Consider the following 15,194-nt stretch of genomic DNA (forward strand, 5'->3'; position numbering starts at 1 on the left):
TTTGAAAGAATTAACAAGATTGATAAACCCCTGGCCAGACTTATCCAAAAGAAAAGAGAAATGACCCACATCAACAAAATCATGAATGAAAGAGGAGAGATCACAACCAACACCAAAGAAATACAAACAATGATAAGAACATATTATGAGCAACTCTATGCCAGCAAATTAGATAAACAGGAAGAAATGGGTGCATTCCCAGAGATGTATCAACTATCAAAATTGAACCAGGAAGAAATAGAAAACCTGAACAGACCTATAACCACTAAGGAAATTGAAGCAGTCATCAAAAATCTCCCAAGAAACAAAAGCCCAGGGCCAGATGGCTTCCCAGGGGAATTCTATCAGACATTTAAAGAAGAATTAATACCTATTCTCCTGAAACTGTTCCAAAAAATAGAAATGGAAGGAAAACTTCCAAACTCATTTCATGAGGCCACCATTACCTTGATCCCAAAACCAGACAAAGACCCCATCAAAAAGGAGAATTATAGACCAATATCCTTGAACACGGATGCAAAAATTCTCACCATGACCAAGTGGGATTTATCCCTGGGCTGCAAGGTTGGTTCAACTTCTGCAAATCAATCAACGTGATACAATACATTAAGAAAAGAAAGAACAAGAATCATATGATCCTCTCAATAGACGCAGAAAAAGCATTTGACAAAGTACAGCATCCTTTCTTTTTCTTTTAAGTTTTTATTGTTATGTTAATCACCATACATTACATCATTAGTTCTTGATGTAGTGTTCCATGATTCATTCTTTGTGCATAACACCCAGTGCTCCATGCAGAATGTGCCCTCTTTAATACCCATCACCAGGCTAACCCATCCCCTCACCCTCCTCCCCCTTAGAACCCTCAGTTTGTTTTTCAGAGTCCATCATCTCTCATGGTTCGTCTCCCCCTCTGACTTACTCCCCTTCATTCTTCCCCCCCTGCTATCTTCCTCTTTTTCTTTTTTCTTAACATATGTTGCATGATTTGTTTCAGAAGTACAGATCTGTGATTCAACAGTCTTGCACAATTCACAGCACTCACCATAGCACATACACTCCCCAATGTCTATCACCCAGCCACCCCATCCCTCCCACCCCCCACCACTCAGCAACACTCAGTTTGTTTCCTGACATTAAGAATTCCTCATATCAGTGAGGTCATATGATACATGTCTTTCTCTGATTAACTTATTTCACTCAGCATAACACCCTCCAGTTCCATCCACGTCGTTGCAAATGGCAAGATCTCATTCTTTTTGATGGCCACATAATATTCCATTGTGTATATATACCACCTCTTCTTTATCCATTCATCTGTCGATGGACATCTTGGCTCTTTCCACAGTTTAACTATTGTGGACATTGCTGCTATAAACATTGGGGTGCACGTACCCCTTCGGATCCCTACATTTGTATCTTTGGGGTAAATACCCAGAAGGATAGTGTACAGCATCCTTTCTTGATCAAAATTCTTCAGAGTATACGGATAGAGGGTACATACCTCAATATCATAAAAGCCATCTATGAAAAACCTACAGCGAATATCATTCTCAATGAGCAAAAGCTGAGAGCTTTTCCCCTAAGGTCAGGAATGCAGCAGGGATGTCCACTGTCACCACTGCTATTCAACATAGTATTAGAAGTCCTAGCCACAGCAATCAGACAACAAAAAGAAATCAAATGCATCCAAATCAGCAAGGAGGAAGTCAAACTCTCACTCTTTGCAGATGATATGATACTGTCTGTGGAAAACCCAAAAGACTCCACCCCAAAACTGCTAGAACTCATACAGGAATTCAGTCAAGTAGCAGGATATAAAATCAATGCACAGAAATCAGTGCCATTCCTATACACCAAGCACAAGACAGAAGAGAGACAAATAAAGGAGTCGATCCCATTTACAATTGCACCCAAAACCATAAGATACCTAGGAATAAATTTAACCAGAGAGGCAAGGGATCTGTACTCAGAAAACTATAAAATCCTCATGAAAGAAATTGAGGAAGACACAAAGAAATGGAAAAACGTTCCATGCTCATGGATTGGAAGAACCAACATTGTGAAGATGTCAATGCTACCTAGAGCAATCTACACATTCAATGCAATCCCCATCAAAATACCATCCACTTTTTTCAAAGAAATGGAACAAATAATCCTAAAATTTGTATGGAACCAGAAGAGACCCCGAATAGCCAGAGGAATATTGAAAAAGAAAAGCAAAGCTGGCGGCATCACAATTCCGGACTTCCAGCTCTATTACAAAGCTGTCATCATCAAGACAGTATGGTACTGGCACAAAAACAGACACATAGATCAATGGAACAGAATCAAGAGCCCAGAAATGGACCCTCAACTCTGTGGTCAACTCATCTTTGACAAAGCAGGAAAGAATGTCCAATGGAAAAAAGACAGTCTCTTCAACAAATGGTGTTAGGAAAATTGGACAGCCACATGCAGAAGAATGAAACTGGACCATTTCCTTACACCACACACAAAAATAGACTCCAAATGGTTGAAAGACCTAAACGTGAGACAGGAGTCCATCAAAATCCTAAAGGAGAACAGAGGCAGCAACCTCTTCGACCTCAGCCGCAGCAATTCTTCCTAGAAACATCGCCAAGGGCAAGGGAAGCAAGGGCAAAAATGAACTATTGGGATTTCATCAAGATAAAAAGCTTTTGCACAGGAAAAGAAACAGTCCACAAAATCAGAAGACAACCGACAGAATGGGAGAAAATATTTGCAAATGACATATCAGATAAAGGGCTAGTATCCAAAATCTATAAAGAACTTATCAAACTCAACACCCAAAGAACAAATAATCCAATCAAGAAATGGGCAGAAGACATGAACAGACATTTTTCCAAAGAAGACATCCAAACGGCCAACAGACACATGAAAAAGTGCTCAACATTGCTCGGCATCAGGGAAATCCAAATCAAAACCTCAGTGAGATACCACCTCACACCAGTCAGAATGGCTAAAATTAACAAGTCAGGAAACGACAGATGTTGGCGGGGCTGTGGAGAAAGGGGAACCCTCCTACACTGTTGGTGGGAATGCAAGCTGGTGCAGCCACTCTGGTAAACAGTATGGAGGTTCCTCAAACAGTTGAAAATAGAGCTACCATACGATCCAGCAATTGCAGTATTGGGTATTTACCCCAAAGATACAAATGTAGGCATCCGAAGGGGTACGTTCACCCCAATGTTTATAGCAGCAATGTCCCCAATAGCCAAACTGTGGAAAGAGCCAAGATGTCCATCGACAGATGAATGGGTAAAGAAGAGGTGGTATATATACACAATGGAATATTATGCAGCCATCAAAAGTAATGAGATCTTGCCATTTGCAACGACGTGGATGGAACTGGAGGGTGTTATGCTGAGTGAAATAAGTCAATCAGAGGAAGACATGTATCATATGCCCTCACTGATATGAGGAATTCTTAATCTCAGGAAACAAACTGAGGGTTGCTGGAGTGGTGGGGGGTGGGAGGGATGGGGTGGCTGGGTGATAGACACTGGGGAGGGTATGTGCTATGGTGAGTGCTGTGAATTGTGCAAGACTGTTGAATCACAGATCTGTACTTCTGAAACAAATCATGCAATATATGTTTAAAAAAAAAGATAGCAGGAGGGGAAAAATGAAGGGGAGTAAGTCGGAGGGGGAGACGCACCATGAGAGACGAAGGACTCTGAAAAAGAAACTGAGGGTTCTAGAGGGGAGGGGGTGGGGGGATGGGTTAGCCTGGTGATGGGTATTAAAGAGGGCACGTTCTGCGTGGAGCACTGGGTGTTAGGCACAAACAATGAATCATGGATCACTACATCAAAAACTAATGATGTAATGTATGGTGATTAACATAACAATATAAAAATTAAAAAGAAAGTGGGGCCACAGGGCTGGCTTCCTGAAAAATAAAAAAGACCTTCCCCATCATGTGGCTTTCTGTGCATTGTCCTGAATGTGTCATTTCTTACCTGGATTTGAAGTTTAAAACATAGTGTGTTCTCACATCTTCTAACCATCTGGGCCTATCTGAGCTGCTGCCTGGAGGGAGAGCCGGTGGCCTCTCATGGCCTCTCATGGCCCCACCATCACTGCGTTGTCACCATGTCGTGACAGCCCCTGAGCCGCGGGACTCTAGTGTGGCCTGGAGGAAAAAGGAAAATTCTCTCTCCCCTGTTGGAAGAGGAGTTTCTGAGACTCGACTCAATGTGTAAAATCCTTTCCTTTACCCTTTGTTTCCTCAGTGCCTTCCGAGCGGGGCATCTAGAAGAAAACCTAAAACAGCACATTCAGAAAGTACACAAACGCAGAAAAGGGTTTCAGGGGATGGAGCCACTCGAGGAAATCAGGCAGGCTGTGCAGGATTTGGAGATTGTAAGTATTTGTCGGCTGTGTGTAAAAATAAAGTGTTCTGGGGAAAATCAAAGGGAACTTGCCACGCGCATGTTCTCTCCCATGATGGGGAGCGTTTACCGGGCCTCACGGTGAGGGCATGCCCAGGATCATGGTTAGAGGACAGGGAAGTGTTTTCGTGGCACGTGAGCCCACAGATGTGTTATACCACCATTTGATCAGGGGGGGACAGATAGGGACGTGTCTGTGGGGTCCTCGCCCACGCTTTGTGCCCAGCAGAGCCTGGTGGGGCCGTGAGAGGGCCTGGCCACAGCCGGGCGCGGGCTGACCCTCCGGTGTCTGTGTGGCAGGGAGGCTGGCCTTTTCACATGCGTCCGTCCGTTCGCAGGTCCTGGTACGCACCTGCTGCTTGTGCAGAAATGACCAGGGTCATGAGAGTGATGCCGGGGTCAAGGAAGGCAGCTTTCCACCCTGAAGGACCCATAGTTACCCACCCAGCTGGTGGAGGGAACCCGCGGTCCTCCCTAGAATGACCGAGCTCAGAGAGTCTGTGTAGGCTGACCCTGATGTTTCTGTGCCCTTGCTGCTCACGGTGCAGGAGAACATGCTTGCTCTCCCCTGCCGCCTGGGCTCTGGTCTGCAAGTCTCACCCCGATGCAGCAGCTCAGCACTGCCCGTCGGAGGGCTCATTGTCACCTCTCTCCGTGGACCTCGGGCAGGACGGGGAAGGTGGGAGTGCAAGTGGAGGGCCTGGGCCATGTCGTGGGGACCCCCCCATCCGATTCTCCCCTCTTCTCAGGATCTTTTCCTTCCCAGCCCAGAGAACTGTACCTGCCTTCAGGTGAGCTTTATTCTTCCCAAATCTATTGTCTACAGCTGTAACCGCCTCCTTAAACACCCCAAACCCTACCACGACTTCTAAACATCTGTGTCTCAAGCTTCACATTGCAGGGGAGTGAAAAGTCTGTTTGGTGTTAGGAATAACTCCGCGCTCACAAACCTAACATGAGATGGACCAGTTCCCTGAAAGACATCATCTGCCAAAGTTCATACAAGAAGGAATAGATGATCGGAATAGATTGATATCCATTAAAGAAATTGAATCAATAATAATTTTCCACTGAGTTCACTGGTGAATTCTATCAAACATTTAAGGAAGAAATTATACCCACTCTCTATAATCTCTTCCAGAAAACATAGGCAGAGGGAAAAAATCGTAATTTATTCTATGAGGCCAGCATTACTCTAAATCAGAACAAAGGTGTTACATGGGAGGAAAACAACAGACCAATATCTCTCCTGAAAATCGATGCAAAAATCTTCAATAAAATATTAGCAAATCAAACTTAATATATAAAAAGAATTATACACCATGACCAAGTGGAATCTATCCCAGGTGTGCAAGGGTGATTCAGCATTTGAAGATCAATTTATATAATGCTAAAGAAGAAAAATAACATGATCATGTCAGTGGATGCAGAAAAAACATTTGACAGAATCCAACACCTATTTGTGATAACAGCTTTTAGCAAACTAAGAATAGAGTGGAACTTCCTCAACTTGATAAAGAACATGTACAAGAGCTACAGTGAACATCATACTTCATGGTGAGAAACTAGAAACCACCCTTTCTCCTGAAGATCAGGAACAAGGCAGGGACAACCCTTCTGAACATTCCTCTCCAGCATCATACTGGAAGTCCTAGCTTTTGCAACAAGACAAGAAAGGGAAAAGATACACAGGTTAAGAAGCTGGAGCTAAAACTGTCTTTGTTTTCAGTTGACATAATTGTCTATGTAGAAAATCCAAAAGAGGGGCGCCTGGGTGGCTCAGTTGTTAGCATCTGCCTTCGGCTCAGGTCATGATCCGGGGCCCTGGGATCGAGCCCCGCATCGGGCTCCCTGCTACGCGGGAGGCCTGCTTCTCCCTCTCCCACTCCCCCTGCTTGTGTTCCCTCTCTCGCTGTCTCTCTCTCTGTGAAATAAATAAATAAAATCTTTTTTTTTAAAAAAAGAAAATCCAAAAGAATTGACAAAAAAACTCCTACAACTAAAAAGTGGTCATGGCAAGGTTATAGGATCCAAGGTTAATATATAAAAGCCAATTGCTTACCAATATATCAGCAGATAAGTGGGATTTGAATTTAAGAGCATATCATTTACATTAGCACCAAAAAAATGGTGCTGGGTACAAATCTAACAAAATATGTACAGGATCCATATGAGAAAAACAAAACTCTGATGAGTGAAATCAAAGAAGAACTAAATGGATGAGAGGAATCCCATGTTCATGGATGGGAAGACTAGAGATTCAACACAATCCCAATCAAAATCCCAGCAAGTTATGTTGTGGGTATCGACAACCTGATGCTAACGTTTAGATGGAGAGGAGACACAGGCCCAGAATCGCCACAAACACTGAAGGCGAAGAACAAGGTTTGGGGACTGGCGTTACCCGACCTAGAGACTCCCTGTAAATCTACGGTAGTCAAGACGGTGTGGTGTTGGTGAAAAAGTAGACAAACGGGTCAACGGATCGGAGAAATGGACCCACGTAAGTACAGTCGATGGATGCTTGATGAAGGATCAACGGCGACACAGCGGAGCAAAGGTGGTCTCTTCAAGAGATGGTGCTGGAACACTTGCAAAATAAAGAATCTAGAGCCAGACCTCACACCTTCACAGAAGTTAACTCAAGATGCATCACAGACCTAAATGTGAAACGTGAAACTGCAAAACTTCTAGGAAATAAAATAGGAGAAAGTGTAGCTGACCTTGGGTTGGCAGGGAGTTTTAGATATAACACCAAAGGTATGACAGAAAAAATTGATAACCTGACTTCATTAAAATTTAAAATTTTTTCTCTGTGAAAGATGCTGTGAAAAGAATAAGACAAGCTAGAGACTTGGAGAAAATATCTGCAAAACACACATCTGATAAAGGACTGCTATCCAAAATATACAAAGAAAACAAACAACCCAGTTAAAACATGAACCATGGATCTGAACAGACACCTCACCAAAAAAGATATAGAGATGTTAAGCATAGGAAAAGATGCTCAATATTGTATGTCAGGAGGGAATTGCAAATTAAAACAGAGATACTACTCACATGTATTAGAGTGGCTATAATCCTAGCCACTGACCACACCGGATGCTGGTGAGGATATGGAGCAGCAAGAACTCACGTTCACTGCTGGCGGGTGCAGAATAGTGCAGGCACTTCGGAAGACAGTTTGGTGATTTATTACAAAATTGAATGTACTCTTACCTTGAGATTCAGCAATTGTGCTCCTTGGCATTTACCTGAAAGAGTTGAAAACTTAGGTCCACGCAAAAACCTGCTCATGAATGTTCATAGCAGCTTCACGCATAGTTAGCAAACCCAGGAGCAATTGAGATGTCCTTCAGTAGGTGAGTGGATAAGCAAACTGTTTATGGATCCCATGGAATATCATTGGGTCCAAAAAGGAATGAGCTCTCACGCCATGAAAAGACCCGAGGGAACCTCAAATGCATATTACTAAGTGAGAGAGCCGGTCTGAGGTGACAACTGTATGACAGTTTGGAAAAGGCAGAACTCTACAGACGGGGGAGGATCAGCGGTTGCCAGGAGGGAGGACAGGCGGAGCAGGGAGGATGCTCAGGCAGCAGAACCACTGTGACCACACAGTGATGGACACCTGTCACTGTCCGTCTGTCTAAACCGGTACAATGCACAACACAAGAGTGAGCCCTGGTGGGCGCTACGGACCCTGGGTGATGACAGTGGGTCCGTGTCACTCCTGGATTGGGACAAATGTCCCAGCTGGTGGGGGATGAAGACAGCTCTACAGGAATAAAGCCTCTTCGTCTTCTGAAAAGTCTAATTTGAAACTGAAACCTGAGATTGCTGGGAGGGAATAGGGCACACGGGAAGGGCAGGAGAGAGGAACGGAGTGGACTCCTCACCAAGGGGCAGAGTGGTCTGCCATCGGGGGGGAGTGCTGTGCTCTGACCATCAGGCCAGGTGCCAGGTGCCTGCAGAGGACGGGGGATGGGGTGCCTTCACGGGTGGGGTCTCAGGCACTTTCCACGCAGCTTTTCTTGGGAAGCGACCACAGAACGCATTTCTCCAAAACAAGACAGCAGAGCAGGAAAGAGGAGTAAATGTTCTGGAAAAAGGGACGCTGACCCAAGAGAGTGCCCGGGCGCCCCCAGACAGCCCGCTGTGCAGGCCGCCAGGCTGGAGTGCAGCCAGGAGCCTGCAGGGTGTCTCCTGGGCAGACGGAGGAGGCTGAGCGTCTGACCAAGCGGAGAGGACATTGAGGAATCCGTGACAAGTATGTCGAAGACAAAGGAAGACTTTCGAAGGAGCAGTTCTTAACCCACGAAGAACACAGGTTTCTACGGGAAAGATGTCACCGGTGGACACTTGCTGGATTGGCAGCAAGTACAGTCCGCCCATGAGCAACACAGGTGTGCCCTCCGCGGGGCGCATCGTCCCTGGGACGGCGCTGTAAATGTGATTTCCGAAGCGACCGTGTCCTCTCGTGCTGACTTTACTGGAAGAATACACACAGCATGTGCTAGTCGACTGCGGCTCTGGCCCACAGCAGGCTGTTAGTAGAGTTGGGGGGTGAACAGTTTCACGCGGAATTCAGACCGGGCAGGTCTGGACGTTGTGCGACGGTCAGATGTACTATTTACCGAGTCCGAGCGACATAAAGCTGGACGTTCATTTCGCCCCTTGTTGTGGTGGGGCTGTATGAGGGGACTCAGGTGCCTGGGCTGGAGGCGGGGTCCAGGTCATGCCCCAGGGAGGTAGAACTGAGGAACAGGGGGGAGCACAAAGGACGGGCCCTTCTTGGGGATGGGGTGGGCCCAGCACTGCCAAGTTCCCACTGGCCAACCTCTCTCGGGGCAGAGGCAGGAAAGAGCCTGCTCCTTGATGCTGGCCGCTCTGTCCCACTTCCCGGGCCCAGCAGACTGGCAAGGAACTCTATTAGGGACCCCTGGTCCTGGTGCTGTGTCTGTGGTGGGAGGGTGGCAATTGTGGCCCTGCCCTCCCAGGGCGGGTGTGAGTCTCAGGTGTGACCGTGGGCAGGGACGGTGAGCAGGAGAGCCTTCATCCGTCCATCACCTGCGTTCTCTCAGACAGCTGTAGGCAGAGGTCACAGGCGGGGCCCTGGTGGGGCTCCGAGAGGGGTGGTCCCTGGGCCGACCTAAGAGGCCGCCGTCCTCCACGGGCCAGAGGGCGCGCTCAGCCGGCCCCACTGCAGAGCATCCCGCGGTGAGTAGGCCCCTCGAGGACGGCGGGCTCCGGCCGGGGGGGACAGAGTGCTGCCCGCCCCTGCATGGGTCCGTGTGTCTGCACCGGAGGCATGCTTTTGCCGCGGGCCCTGCCGGCCTGGATAACTTTTACCCCCTCCCTTTCTCCCAGAAGGCTAGAAAGCTACAGGGCGAAGAGAGGAAACTGAGGCTGGGACCGACCTGGATGAGAAGCCGCCAGTTGACCGCTCTCGCTGGACACCTGCCACTCCACGCACCTGCATCTCGGCCTTGGGATACACTGTTTAACGTGAAGTAGTAGGAGGAGAGATGACAGATGCTAAGGAGCGAGTATCACTTGAGCTGACCGAGAATCTTCAGACCCGAGAAGTTGGTTTAGCAGCTTGTGAGCCTGCCAGGTGCCCCCTTCCAAGCGTCTGGGGGGGAGGGGGCGGGTCCGACGCCACCCCTGGGCGGTTGTTCACGGCCTCGGCTGCGTGGCTCCTTCAGAGGCTGTACAGGGTTTAAGCTGGACTAAAGGAGAGGATACGGTAAACAAGCCACGCGGTTTTCACCCCCGTGCCCACGTCTCTGCCGATCCGGCTGACAACATGTTTCGGTGTCAGCCCCTGTCTCCCCCACCCCTGCCGCCCTGGTCACCCATGGGACCCTCGTGTCCACTGACTCACGCGTTCCAGTTGGGGGGAGTCAGAAGTCTGTGAGTCCCCTCCCTGCACCCGGCACTGCTCTTCTCCCTTGGCCTCACGCTTCCTGCTTACACACCTCTGCCCCCGGCCGCCCTTCGCAGCCCACCCTCACCCAGGCCAGTCAGACCCTGCCCGACTTACTCTCTGCAGGACCGTCTGACTGAGTGTTAAATAAATTCCAGGCCTTAACCTTGAAAATGTCCTTGATTTGACCTCAGCTCCCTGGCCTCTGGGTGGGAGGGAGGCAGTTAGACCAGAGGCCTACATTGGGGTCCGGTGACCCCCCCCCACCAGACCCTGGCGTGCTACTCCCGCTGCCCTTGTGAGGACGGGCACCGCCTGATCTCTCACCCGGGGACCCCACACCACCTCTAGAGCTTGGCCCCTGCCCGATGCAGGGGAGGCGGGTAGACTGGCCTGGAGGGGAGGGAGCGTGGGGCAGCGGCCGCCTTCCCGGGGACACTCCCCACCCCCATTCTTCCCCTCCCTTAGCTTAGCCAGTGGTTTCTTTATCTCTTCTCCTAAGAATCGGCTGTTGGAATAACATTCTGCCATGATGTGGTGTCCCTTACTTACCGCAAGCTTGCCCGGGGATGAATAACCCAGACTCCTACTACTTTGCAGGTGCTCAGGCTAGCTGGGGGGTCAGTTGTAGAGGCCCATCCTAGCTTGGCCCTGCTCCTGATTGGGCCTTGTGGTTGGTTACCTTGTAGATTTGGAGTGTCTGGGGTGGGGGTGCCCTCCCTGGCCCCTGACTGACCCCCTCATGCTCCCCTCTGCCGCGTGGTCATGTCCTCCTTCCTTGGTTTCTGAGTGAGCCCCTCTGTGCCCAGTGGCCTGGACTGTCTGTCCTAGGACCTCCTTCTCTGCCCAGCAGCCCTGGGAAGGGGGAGGGAGGAGGACCTGGAGGAGGAGCCAGGAAGCCGGGGTGGGGGCAGAGACTATGCTAGGAGGTGGGATGGTGTGGGCTGTGGGGCCACGGCCAGGTGTCCCCACCCAGGACCTGCTCTGGGAGCAGAGCCCTGGCCCGGCACTGAGTACCCTGCAGGCCTTGGTGCCATGACCCAAGTTTTCCTGCAGGTGGCGCCTCGTGTTAGCCACGACCTGGTTCTGGGCTCTCCGGAGGCCCACACCCACCCAGGAGGGCAGATGCCCTGCGCCCAGGGCCAGGACAGGGCCACCCCACAGGCTGATGTCTGGGGCGTCTCCGCCCACCTTGACCAGGCACCTTGGATTCCTCAGAGACCCAGGCCTGAAAGGAGGGTCAGGCCCGGCCCGTGGCTGCGACCCCTTCTCTTCCCACTGGCCACCCGTGCCGCCAGGAGCTGGTGCCCTTCGGAATCCCCCACACCGGCCACCATCTAGCCCAGGACGAACACTCCTGCCTCCCCACCCATGTCTCAGAAGCAACCCGCAGTGTGGCAGTGTGGCCAGGACGTGGCCCCAGGCCTTATGGGCAGAGGTGCGTTCAGGTACCCCAGGTGGTCATCGGGCGGGGGGACACCTTGCCTGTTGAGAGGAGCAGGACCAGACCTGGGCTCCTGCAGGGCAGGGGGGCAGGGTGGGGGCAGGGTGGGGCCCCCGCGCCGGGTTGAATGGAGGTCGTGGCCATGTCGGGGGGCTGGCAGTGCTGCTGGACTGGGTTGGGGCAGGTCGTGGGGTGTGCCGGCCGCTGGGGCTCCTGGTGTCTGCCCTCTTGGGTGTCCGGACAGAGGCTGGCCGTTTGCACCATCCCCATGGGGCAGGATGCCAGGAGGTTCTCACGGGCTTGGGGCTGCATATTTCCCAGTGCACAGAAAGGCATGTTATGGGGCTGAAAACAGCTACCATGTACTTGAGGAGCCAGAGGCTCATGGGAAGCAGAGCCCCTACCTCCCAGCATTCCTGGGTGGGAAGAAATGGTGCCACGCCCCATCCTACCCTCCCGGTGGGGCCCCATCCCTGTGTTGCTATATGGGGCAGGAGGACCATGTGCACTCCCAGGCAGGGGAGTAGGCAGGTAGGACAGAACCACCTGGGCTTGCCTGAGGCTTTCTGCGGTCACCACAGCAAGGCTTGGTGTGTGCCCGGGAGTGCTGTTCCCTGGACCTGGCTCCGAAGGACCAACACAGGCCTCTCCCTGTGATACCGCCTGCTCACCTGACCCTCTAGAAGTGGGCGAGGGGGGCGCCTGTCCTGGGGGGGGGCTCAGGAGGCCTGGGGGCTGAGAGCGGGAGGCATGACAGAGCCCTCGGCGAGGTGGGCTGTGAGAACATCCCCTGTGAGCTCTGAGAGGTTTTTCTCCAAATCACCCCCAGGTTGGGTAACTTACAACTAGTTCAGCTGTGAAATATCATGATGTTTTAGCAAACAGAAGCCCCGCTTTCTGGTGTGAGGTTTGACAAGAACCACAACACAGAAGATGTCTAATGAGGTTAATGAGGTGTCAGGAGAATGAAAACCCAGGAGGCTGCCTGGGGCCTCAGGCAAGTTGAATTTCTATGGGCCTCTCATTGCTGGTCATGCACTGGTCATTGCCGAGAAGACTCGGCAAGGGGGGTGACCCAGCCGTCAGGACACCCCCAGGAGACACCCGCAGAACTCAGCTCACTCTTCATGCTGCGCCTCCAGAATGTTCCCCCATGTGTTTCAACATCTGCATCTGGGTTCCGGCAGCTGAGGTGATGGTGGTGACGGAGGGGACCGTGGTGATGGTGTTGGTGACAACTAAGTCTTCCAGAGGCCTTACTGGAGGCCAGTGCTATGCTAAGTACTCCAAGTATTAGACTTTGTACTCTCCACTTTGAGGCCATGTGGTGGTGCTGCGGTTATTCCCACTTTACAGATGAGGACGCTGAGGCAGGGGGGAGGTAGGCGGCCTCCCCAAGGTCACAGGGCAGGATTCCAGCAACCTGGCCCCAGTCCACCCTTTTTACTGCTCCCTAGCCCCTCCAGCGGAGTCCCGGCCGGTTCTGCTCCCAGCCAGGCGGGTGACCAGCTTCCTCGTGAGTTGGGACAATCATCCTCATAACCCACGAGGCAGGGCTCATGCAAACCCTGAGTGGCACTGAGAAAAGACAGAATGACAAAGGCGTGAGCAAGCCCTATAGCTGGCGAGACTGAGGGACTGTGCTGGGGAACGCTCAGCGGGCTGTCCTGTGGGGGAAGGGGCTAGGAGGGGGGACACCGGCCTGGGGCCTGCAGGAGGAGGGTCGGGGCTGGTGGTGTGCATGATGCCAGCAGGGAGCAGGGGCAGATCCCCGAGGACCCCTGAAGATCAGCACCCCGGGGGAAGGAGACACAGAGGTTAGCCCCCTGCCTGGAGCACCCCTCCCACCAGCTCATGGTCACTCAGCTCAGCCCAGTGAGGGTGCTAGACAGTCTCCTGTCCCCCTTCATGCCACCACCCTGCCCTTCTGTCCAGGCTTGCCAGCCCTTGGTGACTCTGCTGGTGCCCTGGGCAGGCCAGGCCAAGGGCTGGGCACTGGGTAGACCTGGTGGAGGCCCCAGTGCCCACAGCAGAAAGCAAAGGCTTTAGGGACCAAGTCCAGAGACCTAGGGAGGAAGCCCCAGCCCTGTTTTCCTTTAGCTGGGGGTCACTCCGTAACCCTTCCACAGCCCTGCTAGGCAGCCTGTGGGCAGCTCGCAGTAGGCAGCCGCTCTCAGCCCCCGCTGCCTGGGGCCGTTCTGTCTAGAACCTGCATGTGTAGCGTTGGCCTTTGAAGGGGACACTTAGAGGAGAGAGCACTGGGTCAGGAAGGAGTCAGCACATGGGGTCAGCACACAGGGCCCCTGGGCTGATTCCACCTTCCTAAGGATATCTGCATTTTCATCAGAGGCTCTGTGGTGGGTAGCAGGTGAGTTGGCTGGTCTGCGGGGAGCAGGACCCCCAAACAGTCACCCTTTAAATTCCAGATCAAAGTCCTGTCTGCACATCCCTTTGTTCTGCCTTGTGCAGAGTGGGTTTCTGAAAATGGCTTCCAACTCCACTTAGTGCCCAGCACATAGCCCAGCAGGGGCAGAGGCTGAGAGAAGATGGGGGTGGGGGGGTTTCTCCCCTGTTCTCCCCGACTCAGCTGTGCAGCGTGGGTCTGCACACCCTCCACGGCCTCTGTGGGCCCTCCCTGCCCCAGCAAACACTCCCTGTCCTGCCCGGCTTCCCCCCAGACTGCTGATCCTGCGAATGCCTGGGACTGACCCCAGAAGCCCCCACCTCCCCACCATACGGCATGCTCTTCAGAAGGTCCCCTTCTGTGTGCACCCCAGCACCCAGCAACTCTGCCCAAGCTGCCCCGTGAGGCCCTCCTCCCCCGGGGGAATGCCTGCTCACTCAAGCATCCCCTCCAGGGCACCTTTTCCAGAGGCCTCCTGTCCGCACAGAGCTCCCTGGGCACACAGGGACATGCTCACACCTGGATGTCCCCAGCAGTCCTGGAGCCGACTCAAACCCCAGGAACCTGGTTCACGGTGGTGTCCCCAGTGCCCAGAAGGCATATGGGGCATGCTTGGCACCTGCCACCAAGGATGGCCTGGCATTTCTGCCCCCAAGCCAGCCCTACCTAGCTCTGGAGTGGGGAAGCCTGCAAAGTCCTATGGGTGCAGAGGCTCCCTGTGGGGGCCCCACAGTGACAGGGAGGGAGCCTCCTGACCCAGAATGGGCAGCCATGTTGAGGTGCCTGAGGCCTGCCAGTGGAGTCCCTCACTTCCCAAAGGACGGCTGGTGTCTGCTGGAACCCCCAAGCACACACAGAACAGGTGCTCCCTGGGCTCCCAGGCCTCCTCTAGGGCTCCCTGGGCCTTGATCCTCAGCCCTGTCAAACTGGGGGCTGGGAGGCACTGCCTGCTCCTGGCGGGCCCCCTGACTCCGCCCGGGCTCCCCTCTGCCTGCTCCC

At 52.2% G+C, this 15,194-nt stretch overlaps 1 protein-coding gene across 1 annotated transcript in view; it reads left to right on the plus strand.

Annotated features, from left to right (window-relative positions):
* The window catches only part of LRRC27 (leucine rich repeat containing 27), a 44,447-nt gene extending 33,948 nt beyond the window's left edge, over positions 1–10,499 (plus strand). Inside the window, 2 exon segments of the mRNA XM_027596948.1 lie at positions 4,254–4,389; positions 9,792–10,499. Coding sequence (XP_027452749.1) covers positions 4,254–4,389; positions 9,792–9,935 — 280 coding nt within the window. The 3' untranslated portion in view covers positions 9,936–10,499.
* The last annotated feature ends 4,695 nt before the right edge of the window (positions 10,500–15,194 follow it).

Source organism: Zalophus californianus, chromosome 15 (genome assembly GCF_009762305.2).
Source record: "Zalophus californianus isolate mZalCal1 chromosome 15, mZalCal1.pri.v2, whole genome shotgun sequence".
NCBI lineage: Eukaryota > Metazoa > Chordata > Mammalia > Carnivora > Otariidae > Zalophus > Zalophus californianus.